The sequence below is a fragment of the Anas platyrhynchos genome, chromosome 15 (genome assembly GCF_047663525.1).
Source record: "Anas platyrhynchos isolate ZD024472 breed Pekin duck chromosome 15, IASCAAS_PekinDuck_T2T, whole genome shotgun sequence".
Classification (NCBI taxonomy): domain Eukaryota; kingdom Metazoa; phylum Chordata; class Aves; order Anseriformes; family Anatidae; genus Anas; species Anas platyrhynchos.
In genome coordinates, this window is record NC_092601.1 from 15,324,638 (window position 1) to 15,337,270 (window position 12,633).

The 12,633-nt window shown below is 45.0% G+C and overlaps 1 protein-coding gene across 3 annotated transcripts in view; it reads right to left on the reverse strand.

The window, feature by feature from the left end:
• Nucleotides 1-888: 888 nt before the first annotated feature.
• The window catches only part of TTYH3 (tweety family member 3), a 78,235-nt gene continuing 66,490 nt past the window's right edge, over nt 889-12,633 (reverse strand). The window contains exons 14-15 of one of the 3 annotated variants that reach the window (XM_072023647.1): nt 12,137-12,238; nt 6,628-6,755 (exon numbers count right to left, since the gene is read on the reverse strand). In XM_072023647.1, coding sequence (XP_071879748.1) covers nt 12,158-12,238 — 81 coding nt within the window. In that variant the 3' untranslated portion in view covers nt 6,628-6,755; nt 12,137-12,157. Of the gene's footprint in view, nt 6,756-12,136; nt 12,239-12,633 lie in introns of all 3 variants that reach the window. The other 2 variants (XM_027468991.3, XM_072023649.1) reach the window with 2 other exon arrangements.

A 12,633-nucleotide genomic window follows, 5' to 3' on the forward strand; every position in this document is an offset into this window, starting at 1 on the left:
AGGAAAACTGGTTTCTGCTGAGATTCACACGAGGGTGAAAGGGGCAGCAAAAAGCCATCGGTGTTTCTGCACCATACTGATGGGTTCGTGACCATGGGAGTGGGTTTCAGTCTAAATACACACGGTGCTTAATGAAATACAGAATTAACAGAATGAAACCCTCGCTCACACCAGTCTGGCCCGCCAAGGGAGTGGGATAAGTCCACGTACGATCTGGGGGAGCAGAGCAGGGCAGGACACCAGCACAGAGAAGGGTGCACAGGGCCTGCGGCTCCCACAGCCATGGGGCCGAAGGCAGCCGGCCCTCAGACCAGCAGTGCCACATGGTGGTGACATCCAGGGATGTTAGCCTGGTCCTTACAGCAGCACCAGGTAATTTGGGATGTAGACGAGTCCCTTCATTCGACTGACTCAGGCAGAAAACACCAAGAGAGACACTACGGATGGGCTCGTTTCTGAAGCAGGATTAGTGCAACCTTATCCGGAGGGAACGTCTGCACAGCTCCTTTTTCTTCAGAGGGCTGGTTTTGAAGGTGTCTGGTTCGATTGCAACAACCCAGAGTTCAAATCGAATCAGAAATGCCAAATTCTGATTTCTAACAGCAACCAGATTAGGCTGAGAGCTGCGACCAGAGAAAGCAGCCCTGCCAATACACCTGCACAGACTTAACGGCACAAAAACATTAGCAGGACTGACACTAATGCTTCGATTTCTGTAGTAAAGGATGCTCATGCTCCCGTTCTTTCAATTCCCTAGCAGCTATGAGAATTCATGGAGCTATTTCCTCCTGTCCTTAGCCCATGGATGTATCACTACATATGGGAGGTAATAAAAATTCAGGCAGGTTTACGAACTAGGGAAAGAATGTGAATCAATAAATAGGAACAGTGGTTTTATATTGTTTATTTTTAAAACATGAAACCCAAGCTGAATAGAAACCACAGAAATTACATTTAGTTCTTTTTTTTTTTTTTTTTTCTTTTTTTAGTATTTGCAAACCAAAAAGTTACAGTAAAAAATAGCTACATTACAATCAATAGAACTACAGAATTAAAAGTAAAGATACAAAAATGGGCTCAATCCTCTTTAACCCTCACAATTTAAAAACATTTTGGGTAAGTGCAGGAACTCTTCAAAGAAACTAGCAGGTTCAAAGTTTTAAAAAAAAATTATATATATTTATATATTATATATGTATATAAAGTGGTATGATATACAACCATTATGGTTAAGAAGAAAAAAAAAAAAACGAAACAGAAAAGTTACAAAAAGGCCAGGTACATGTTCACCATTAGGTTTCTGTGCACAGTGTCCAAGAAAAAAAAAAGAAAACAACTTCCCTCTGAATGACGTGAATGAAACTCATGGGGCCTCCCGTTAACAAGGGACCTGAGGCACACGACGTGGCAGCTGGGCACCCGGCCCCAGCGCAGAGGACGATGAAAGAAATGAAGCTTTTCTGGGAGCCCAGTGCCCTCCTGCACAGAGGCCACTGGAGAAGTCTTCGTGGGAGATTAGAGGAGGAAGAGGAAGGAAGGAGTTTGGAATTGCATAGTGAGGAGCAATGTGGTATCAAATCAGAGCACCTAGAGCTTCATGCTACAGTTAGCCTCTTTAGGAAAGGAGTATTTTGAACTTTCTGGTTGTACATCAATTTATGTTCCACTTTGTTCACGCACGCAGCCACAGGGGCTGGGTGAGCACCCGGCAGCTCGGGGCCACCGGTGACCCATCCCTTCTCTCTCCCAGCTGGGCAACACACTCACCATCACGGCTCGGCAGGAGATCCCACTGTTCCCCCCAAAAGCACGGCCCGCTCATTAGCCATCTAGGAACTGCTACCAAAACATCCCACGCTTCTGCTGGGTCTCCTGGAAGGACTAGAGAGAAGCCATCCATCGCACGCACACAGATCACTTCTGGAAAATGAGAGTAGTTGGTGATGAAAGAAGCCACCTGGCCAAAGGTACAGATTAAGCCTGGTCGGGTCCCCTCTCTCAAGGTGTTAGATCTACTCCTTAGTATCTGCCTGGAGGGCTTCTCCCCTCCCACCCAGAGGTGTTCAGTGAGTTACTAACAGATTTGTTTGCCGGGGAAGACCCTGGCTTGGTCCCTATGTAGGAAGTACTTCAAAGACCCCTCCCTACCTAAGGAGAAACCCACCCACCTAATCTAAGCCTCGATCAGGTGGGGTGGCTCTAAGCAACAAGCCAAGACACTGCTCTCTTCTTCAAAGGGCTCAGCACGCAATTTCAGCTGCTGGTGGAAGGCGGGACCAGAAGTTAACGTGGGTTTATCCACAGGGGTATCTGTACCTTGCTCGCACAGGTATCCACACACTCCTGCCTGCTGTCACCCCGCAGTACCAAGAGCTCTCACGAGCGATGGCTAAGCAGCCCCCCCCGAGAAGCTGTTTACTCTCAGAAAGGCCAAGCTTTTCATGTGAACACTACATAGTTTTTAGGGAACTGCTATGGAAATCCTGACTTGGGATCACTGAAATCCCCATGCACTGTGTCCTCCTCAAAGCACTCAAATGAACATCCTTGCATCTTGGCTGAGATGACTGTACACGGAAAATTAACACCTATCAAATGGAGAGAACTTAAAAAAGGACAGGAGGGGAAGGGAGCACTCCATCCTTCACATTTGGGTACATGGATGCACGCTAAAAATCTTAGCTTGAACCCTTTTATCAGCACATAAAATGAACTCAGTTTAATAGTACATACAGGATACAAACACTACAGTTATATTCCCAAGACAGCACAAGAAATTCACAGCCAAGTCTTGATTTGATTTCCTTTACAATTACAATGCAGTCTTGAACACTGGACGCAAGAGTCCAACATGCTATTTACATTTCACATTGTGGAGATGTTCGTGTGCTTGGAAGAGTTCTCAGTTCCAAAAGAAAAAGTCATTCACACATGATGATGCAGTGGAAATAAACCAAGCCAACCAGACAAGCCAATGACCACATTTGTGCTTCTGAAAAAGTAACATGAAGTGTCTTCACCGATGCAGTCACCTTCGACCGGACAAGCCGCCTTCCCTGTTGCAGTCAGTGAGGTGTCCAGAGGCCAATCTCAGCTCCCCTGACTCCTGGACCCTTTTTGATAGCGACCAGTAACACGATTCATGTTCTGATAAGGTCAGCTGGGACACGCCAAGCGATACGGCCTCAGCGCTTTGTCACATTAAGAACAAAGACACACAATGGAAGAGAGAGAGGTCTCTACAGCTTACCCTCCTATAGCTCGAAGAGTTTGGACTCCCTCAACCATGAATGCCATCCAGAACAGATGAGTCTTCGCCAGATAGCACCTGCTGTTCACCCGAGAGGGAGGCACAGAGTCTGGGAGATCTTGGCTTTTCCAAAGTCCACTCCTCAGACAAAGTGTGACCGTATGGATGAGACTGATTACGTCGCAGCCATAAGAATAGGCAAAGGCCATCTGTTCTTCAGCAGATCCACTCAGACCAGCCTGCAGAAATGCCACACTGTCGCTCAAGGTTCCAGTAAAAATAAAAAAAGGAAAAAAGGGAAAAGAAAAAGTACTAACAACAGTAATAAAACAAAACCAAACCGTTTGTCTGTGTTTCCTATCCAGCGCTCTGCACAGCATGCAGCAGGGCAGCAGAGTTCCAGGATGCTTTACAAAAGTGCAATATCCATGTCAAGTAAAGGAAGTGCTGGCTGGACAAAAGTACACAGCTCACACTGCAGTCATGTTATGCTGGCCTCCAGAGAGCAAAATGTCATCTCCATAACATTCTTTCCAGTTATATTTTGAAGTCACAGAGCACATATCTCCACATCCGTGCCTTGCTGCAAGCCCCAAACGTTGTCAGAAGCTGCTCTGGGTGTTACGAGTGACTACGCCAAGCCTTGGAAGGAAGCAGGTCAAGGTGGCTGCTGCGTTAGGCGCTGCAAACAGGAGGCACGGGCTCCCCATGCCCCTGCTGGCACAGACAACGCCACTGTGGCAATTTGGATCCAACCCCTCCCAAAATGCAACCACATCCATATTCAGGATGCTTTCTGTATACAGCAATGTCAGTATACAGAAGCACCTGTCCTCACAGGGTTCCCCACACCCTCCAGCCTTCAAAACGCTTGCCTTCAACGAGCAGGATCTGGGCACAGATTTTAGGGCAACTCCTTTACAAGTGACAGCTGAAGTAGCAATCTGGGCACACCCTTGCAGGGACAGATGACGGCAGAACGATTTGTTCTTCGTAAGCATTGTATGGCTCTTACTTCTTTCATCAAAGCGAGGGGAAGGTTCGGTCCCCCCTGGATAGCAGTTGCATACTTTGGGCCCTGCAAGCTAACCATGCCACGTGCTTGCACGCCTGGGGTCTTCTGGTAGGCTTTAAGACAGGGTGGAAAACCTGGCGCTCGAGAGCCACAGAAATCCCTCCATACAACCTGTGGCTGTGTTTCCCTGCCCTTGTTATTTGATAACACCGAGGTATGTTTCAGTGTGAAGCCCATCAAACGTGTCTGAAAGGCCTAGTCAGTCCTGAGCAAGAAAATCCTGCTTCCACAGATTTACGGTGAAGTGTGAAGTTTTCTCCCAAACCTTCTCTTCCTGGCTGCGCGGTGCCTTGTCTTCCCTTTCTCCCTCACTCCTTTGAGTGGTACAAGCTGGCCTACAGCTTTTTGTTCTGTTAGTGGTTTATCTTCTTCAGAGGAGCTCAAAGCTTGCTTTCCACAGAGCTGGTACCCTTTGAGAGCAAACACCATCATTGCGAGGAGCAATCCTTACCTCACTGCAAGAAGGCAACTGACTTGAGTAAAGGCAGATTGGTAGATTTTGCGCCCCATACAGCAAACGTGGGGTAAACGGACACCAAGCCTGAACGTCACCGACGTGAAGATTAACTGCCTCTGCCAATGGCTCAACTCCAGTTTGAGGGATATTTCCCACTTTATTTCTTCTGCCAGTTATTCAATATGCTCAGCAGCCACACTGAGATGCTGCTGCTCAGAGGTTAAAAAATGAAAACAAAAAACAACAACAAAAGAAGGAACATCATAGTTTCCCTACTGAAAGGCCAGTACTCTACAGTACTACTAGCTGCCCAAGAGGCAGTCTGCTTTTCCAGTAGGAAGTGGTCAGTGTCCTTTGGAGCACTGCTCTTCAGTGGAAAGTACAGCACCAATGGAGGATGTTGCCCTTTGCAGGCACCCAGCTGCCCCTTTGCAAGCCTTGTTCTAGCTCATGCCTAGAAAAATGCCTACATGTGCCTGAATGTGGTCAGATAGTGGTTAGCAATGTGCCTTGAAAAACAAAAACAAATAGAAAAAAATATGTTTCGACAGTTACAATGTTCTCCAAATGCCCAAATGATGGCATTTGTGTTTCTGATTCCGGAGCACAGAAGATATACTGAGGATTTTGTGAGTTTGTTAGAACTGAGGCTCCAAAAAACTTTCTTCAGTGCCAGTTCAGCAACCCTGTGCTGTAAACTGATTTAAAAAAAAAAAAAAAAGAATAAAAAAAAGAAAAATAAAGTCCACCAGAGTTCACAGGTCACTCCTACAGGGAGTTTGCATTTGCTATAAATCCATTGGTGCTTGCAGTCCCTCTTGCTTTTGAAAGCTGACTGTCCCATAAGACCTAATATCAGAGAGCTGAAACTCTTTAGTGCAAAGAAAAAAAAAAAAGCACAAAAAAAAAACACAACCATAAAGTCTTACAAGTCTTTTCCTGGAAAAGTTTGGCACCAAGTGGGTGGTGGCTGGCTCCTGTTTGTTCTGTGTGTCGGCCTCATAAAAGCAGCACCAAGAATGCCATCTGCAAGTACCTGGGCTTCCCTGGTGGAGCAGAGAGGTCAGGTTCAGAGCAATGGACAGGGTACTTAGGTGGTGCTGTGACCCCCTGCTCCTCCTGAAGAATTCACATGCTAGATAGAGTGGGAAAGAAAACAGCACTTTCTAATTGATTTTTTTTTTTTTTTTTAAGTTACCATGCTAGTGGAGTGGTTTTCTCTAGAAAAGAGCCACAGGCTCACAGATTACAGTGGATATACAGTGACACCAAGAGGCAGGGGTTTCCCACCTCCCTCACACAGGGCGCTGGACCAGAGGACTCCCCCCAGGCTGCTGTATTGTGCATTGGCTCAGCTTCCCCTCGTTGTTCGCTAGTTGCAGACACTGAAACTCTGCCTCTTCAGTGTTTGACAGACTGAGCAGCTCTGCTGATCCCACTGCAGAAGTAAGAAAATCTACCACCATCTTTCACCGCATCCCTCTGAGGAACAGAAGGGGAAAAAAAATGGGGGCAGAAGATATTCACCAAAGTTTTCTATTGGGCTACTCTGTTAAAGCTGGCCCCAGGCAGCTGGAATCCAGGACAGGATGGTAACCTCTTGGTTGCTTGCCTGCACGTGCTTGCTCTCTCTCGCACATCAGGTACAGCAAAGTGAAGGCTTAAATTCAAAAGGGGCTTCCACTCCAGTAGGCAGGTACCAGGTTGGAGGGGTGGTCTGGGCTGGAGAAACAGGAGCTGCACTGGATTTTGGGCAGAACAGCAGGATGGTTCTTCGAGGACAGCACAGGGGCACAGCAGTTGGCACATTGTTTTGTCTGACTGCACATGTGGGTTTTCTTGTTGTTTTGTTTTTGTTTTTTGCCTTTTTTTTTTTTTTTTTTTGCTTTAGCTTTTTCATTTTAATGCACGCTGCCAGCATCTGGACGAGGTTGGTTGGTGGCGAGGTATTTGGCTCTCATGCTGGAAGTGTACTGGAGGAAGACAAGAAAAGAAAACAAAACACAAACAACAGAACAGAAAAGTCAGTCATAATGACTAATGTAAACACGGAACGACAGACTACGACCGCCTCCCAGCATAAAATGGTCTGTATTTACTGCATATCAAGGAGCTGCTGGCTTGGTCTGACAAGGAAATTTGCACAAATCGTTGAGTAGCCAAGTCTGAGGAACACACTGTCAAGCCTGTTGCAAGGTTGCTGGCCAGGTCAGTGCAGATGGGCTAATGATTTAACCAAGCTCTCGATGGAGAAGGAAATCCAACAGTCATTGAGTCAAATTATGCCATATTTCACTTGGGAGAAGAGAGGGAAATGGAAATGATGCAGATGTAAAAACCCAGCACATACCTTTGTCCTCAATTAGTCAGGTTGCCAGAAAAAGGAGGTTGAAAAGGAAATGGAAATAAAGTTCATTGCATTTTACTGCAACGAGGGCATCAGAAGACTGCATGTGTCGCAGATGGACAGTTTGAAAGAAAAGTGTGGAAGAATGAATCTTTGTGAGCAATTTATGCCTGAGAAAGAAGAGACCCCCGCCAGAACGGCAACAGGCTGCCATCCCACAAGACGAAATTAGCTAACGGTTATCAGATGGTTAATTATCCACCAATGGCTTGGGATCCAGCCTGAGTACCACGCAGTGGTAGACAAGACTCCAGCCTGGGGGTGAGAAAAGAAATTCACAAAGATGAGAGGTGCCTTTGGTTTGGGGGTTGTTTTCTTCTTTTTTTATTCCAAGCAAGGTAATCCAAAACAGCTCCCAGAAACTACAAGGGGAACATACGCCATTCAGTTTTGACTACTGAGCTGAAAAGCATGCAAATCACACACTGCAGTAAGAACAAAAGTCTTTGTCTTTTTATGCCAATGTGTTCAATGCCTTCATCATGACCATGCTACTGCTTCTGGGATTCTGCTACCATGATACTAACTACCAAGCAATGAGGACAGGTATTTTTCTCCTCTTTTTATACCAGCAAGAGCTTGAATAATTCTATAATATCCATGTCTTACTTCCCAAGAGTGCTTTTCAGCATACTGACTTTTTATCACCTTTAAAATTGTACCACGTGAAATAGCCAGTTAAGCTGGCAAAGAGACAACTGAAAGGCAGTTCCCCACCAGGAGGTAGGATTTATCTTGCGTGCTGGGAAGGAACATTATGAGGCATCCTTAGGCTCTCAAAAGCTCAGATATTCAAAGGGGTTTTCAGAGAGTTAACGGTATTTTAATCAGTTTTCCTTCAAAGACCAAACCTGGCTGAACCTCTGCACAATAGAAGAGAGAGACTGCTCCTTTAGCAGGGCTGACCCTACCAGCACAAGATGAAGACACCTGAGGCTTATTTGCACACTCAACTTTTAGTGTCTTCCATAATTGGAAAACTTTCTGCAGAAAATGGATCTTAATATAAAACTCTGGCCCAGAAATGGCATCTATATTTAGAAGACAAAGGGTACATACGTTCTTTCTCTTTTTCAGATGTATTTTTTTGCCACTGAGAAAGAAAAAGTAGAAAATACCAAGCTGAGACAGTTGAACTGTATATTCTATACAGTTTATGAAGTATGATTGCTGTTTCAGAAATGAAGCTTAGGGCATTATTAAAACATATGGGACTAACCCAACAGGCTCAAAGAGGCTTAGAAGTCAAAGAGCTTTCTCATGATAAGTAGGACACATTTCAGATAGCATCATGCTGAAATTACCAGCCAAGCATCATGCTAAAAAGAGGGTCTTAGAAGGCATTTGATTGCTCATTTTCCATTTGTATTCTATATGTGAAGTGTCAGAGGAGATGAGTATGAACACAGAACTTGCAGTTGCTAAGCTTTTTTAAGAAGTACTTAGAAAAAAAAATCAAGGATCATGGAAGGTCATTGTGCATCTTGCTAGACAAATCATAGATTCAGCACACAATCTGCAGCATCAACTTTCTTTAGAACATTACAAATCAAGGAAGGCCAATTGATGAACTGCATTTCAATGATGTACAAAGTACACTCATTGTGGAGGGAGAAGTTGAAAAGAATTTGCTCCTTCCTCCTCCAAGAAAAAAACCAAAAACATGCGATTGTTTAAGAGTCACTGAAACAAAGTAATCAAGATTACGAGATTTGGACAGTCAAGCAGAGAGCATTTTACATTCAAACCTACCTGCAATCCACCACAAAGAACAAATCAAGACTCAATAGTCAGAGTTAGGGCTGATGTTCTCTCCTTAACGCAGGATTTTTGCACCTTTTCCCATTACAGTTTGAACCAGTTACTCCTTCTGTTAAAGTATAATTTTAATGACCATGAAAAGTATGGTTGAAAACTGGAAGCAGAGAGCTAACACTTCTGCACACCCTTCATGAGCAGCACAGCTCTACAAGCATGCACTGAATCTTTTGTCACTGAGTTAGGTTCACTGCATGAATGTTTTGCTCCATATGCTGTTGGCAGTCTCTCACCCAAGTCCTTCAGTCCTCTGCTGGGAAGCAAGGGAAAGATACTGTGGAATACACAGATCCCTACGTCCGGACAGGCCAATAGATGAAGATGTATCAGCACAAACTTGCCAGTCACATGGATATGAAATCAAAATGTATTATCCACAGTTAAAATAACTTTAGACTTCAGTTCCTTTAAAAAAATAAAAATCTAAAGAATGACTTCTAAGCCTGAGCACAACAATTCAGAGCTCAGGAGGTCTTGGTCCCTGCTTGGAGGTAACCTGGATACAGTGCCTGACACAGCCATAAGGTACACCGTTGCATTTAGTTTCCTTTAAAGAGGAGCTTTCATAGAAGGATAAAGAACGTGCACAGTGCATTGATTCTTCCAGTACTCAGTGCCCAGGTGCCTATATGCCCTCTTGTACCTTTCTAAACTCATCACGGATGACAGGACCTTCACCACGCTGTTAGCTCCCCCGAGCTGAGCACCTAACAGCCTTCTTGCCACGTCTCCAGGTATCTCGTGTTATTCCACACAACACACCTCTCAGTCACTTACCAGTCAGCTAGGACAAACACAGCTGATTGCACGCAAGTTTATTTTTGCATTTCTTAAAAGAAAGAGTCTCTCCTTCACATTTAGCCTTGTTGAGGGCATAAAAACTTTGATAGGCATAATTTGCCAGCACATAAAAGTTAGGTGCTTAATACATGTAGCCTGCATACAAAAGTATCAAAAGTATCACTGGTTGCAAAAGCATCACTGGTTGCAAAAGCTAATACAAATTAATGAGAATAATCAGTTAATTGTAGAGATCATAAATTCTACCAAGTCCTGTGAACTGTGCAGATCATGAATACTTCACTGCTAACTGAGCTATGCTGGAAGATCACTTACCACGTGAAACCGTGACTCCAAGTAAAAACCATTTACTGTTTGTGGTTAAAAAAACACATACATCTCTCTTTGGCTACCCTGACTTTGATTTCCTGCCAGAGCTGTTCAGGTAAGCCAATAAAGACCAAAGCTTCTGGAGTCAAGTTCTTAAAAGCTGATCCACCTCTCAAATAGCTACAGCACAGTAAACACACAGGGTTTGGTATCATTATGTATGGGAGGTACAACGTGGAGGGAAACAGCCAATTCCAGCCAGTGGGTTCTGAATTCAAAGGGACTTAAGTTTTCCAAGTCAAAAGAACAGAGCTTCTGTTTGTTTTGTTTGTTTTTAAAGTCTTGGAAAGAATGCGATGGCTTTTTCTTAGCCCTGCAGACAGCCACATTAAACTCTGGGTGTGACTTTAGGTAAACAGAAGACAGTGAAGACCGAAATGAGGTCATGTTCCAGCCCAGAGGGTATCTCAAATCCAGAATGAAGACTAGATTTTTTTCCCCCCAGACAATATTTTATTTGATAGACCCATAAGCAGTTTTCTACCTTTGCTACGATAGCACCTGCAGGAACCAGAAAGCACAAGACACCACAAGCCCAAGAGCAGTCTTTACAAGACTTCAGAAAGTTGTGACCCTTTCATGGGTGCTAGCACCATGCTTCAAGGCAAGTTTGTGTTCATGCACCATGGGAGAAGGCACCAAGACACCCAACTCAGACAGCAAAACTCCCAGCACATCACAAGGCAGGCAGACAAATGGCACGAGGCAGCAAGAAGGCAGACCAAGCAGCAGCATGACAGAAAGGAACCCAATGCGAGGCTAAGTCCCAACATGAACAGCAGAAATGGAGGAACAGCAGCTTTATGGACGTGTCTTTCTGGGAACAGACTGTAAGATACGGGCCTTTGGCTGCATGGGCCAAAAGCAGCAGGCCTTTATTCCAACTGGAACCAACACCTTCCAGCTGTGGCTGTGGCTCCCTTTATACCAGGTGAGTTGCATGGGTGTTGTAATTATACCTGTATTCAACCAAGCTAAAAACTACAAGGCCTAGGGCAGACCAGCTGCTCTTCTCTGTCTGCACGTGGCTTTCTCATAGACCACCGTGAGGGAGGACACACTGGCTACCTCGGAGAACACCAGCAACAGCAGCACGTTGGGAATTCAGACGGTGAAATGATGCTAAGAGGGCCCTGTTCAGAGCCGATGGGAGATGGATGGAATGATTTGGACACACACAGATCAAACAAAACAGTAAAAAGGTTTGGAAACAGAATGAAATAGATCTTAGTGCTCGTGTCTGGACCCTTCAGGATTATTTTTTTTTAAAACTTACTCCTTTCTGACTTTAAATGCGAGGATAAAAGGAGGAGCTGCACACAGATCTAACAGGCATTGAAACAACTCTTTAGGACAGGCCACCATTACCAGCTAGGATTTTTCAACAGATCAAAAATCCTACTGAGGAACTTAAAGCATGTGGCAGATACGTATCTGTGGTTGTGGGCACATGCTGTTATGACCAGTCAATACAAAGAGGACAGCAGCAGGGCTCAGGGGATGCCAAAAAGTTGAATAAGACACCCTGTCCTGACTGAAAAGCTGCTAGATTGGTTCTTACTAGAAAATGGCTTCTTGGGATGGGAGAACTTCTGTGCTGCATTTGAAGTGCAATGTTATTTGTACATTTAAGCAGTGCTCATTACTAAGTGTTCAAGCTGTTCTCCAGCGTGGGCTCTGATTTAAAGCAGCCGTGAGCTAGCCTTTAGGAGGCACGGGCCTCTCCAACCATCACATTGTGCACTAGAAGCCCTTCCAAGGTTAATAATGTTCCTTGAGTCTGCACCAGAGCACAACTAAAAAACTTTAACCCTTGGCAGGAGGGAATGGGGTGGGAGGTGCAGAGGAAAGGAATGTGAAGAAATAAAAGGCACTGGCCTGGGATAAACAGTGCAGGGATGACAGGAGTGGTTGGGAGTGGAGAAGGGGTTGAGCAAGAAGGACCTTTTTTTCCAGTACCTGTTCCATTTGCGGGCGCTGTTACCAGTATGTCCGTGCACTGTCCGAGGGCTTAAGCTGCCAGCTCATATGGCTGCTACTGTCCATGGCAGCCAAATACAACTGTGATGACGCAAGAAAGAGAGAAAAAGAGAGTGCAGCCTCAACGTGCATGAAAAACACAGTGCAAGCAAGTGAAACGCTGTGGTGCGTGTCGGTGACAAGGTGGTCTCTACAACCCTAAGGGGATAGCCCTGTGGCAAGAAGGAGAAAACAGAAGGAATGAGAGGAGGGAAAAACAAACAAACAAACAAAAAGCCAGGAAAAGTAACGGACAAACAATGCAGCAGGATCATCACATCTTAGTTTTCACCATCTGTTCTCAGAAAGAAGCTAAATGGAATATATCAGCTCTGTCCACACACTGGGCATACCCTGCTGAGATGGTTAACCCCCTCCTCCTCCCTCCCAGAAGGAGGCAGGGACATGCACATTAATACTCTCTTTTTATCGCTCTC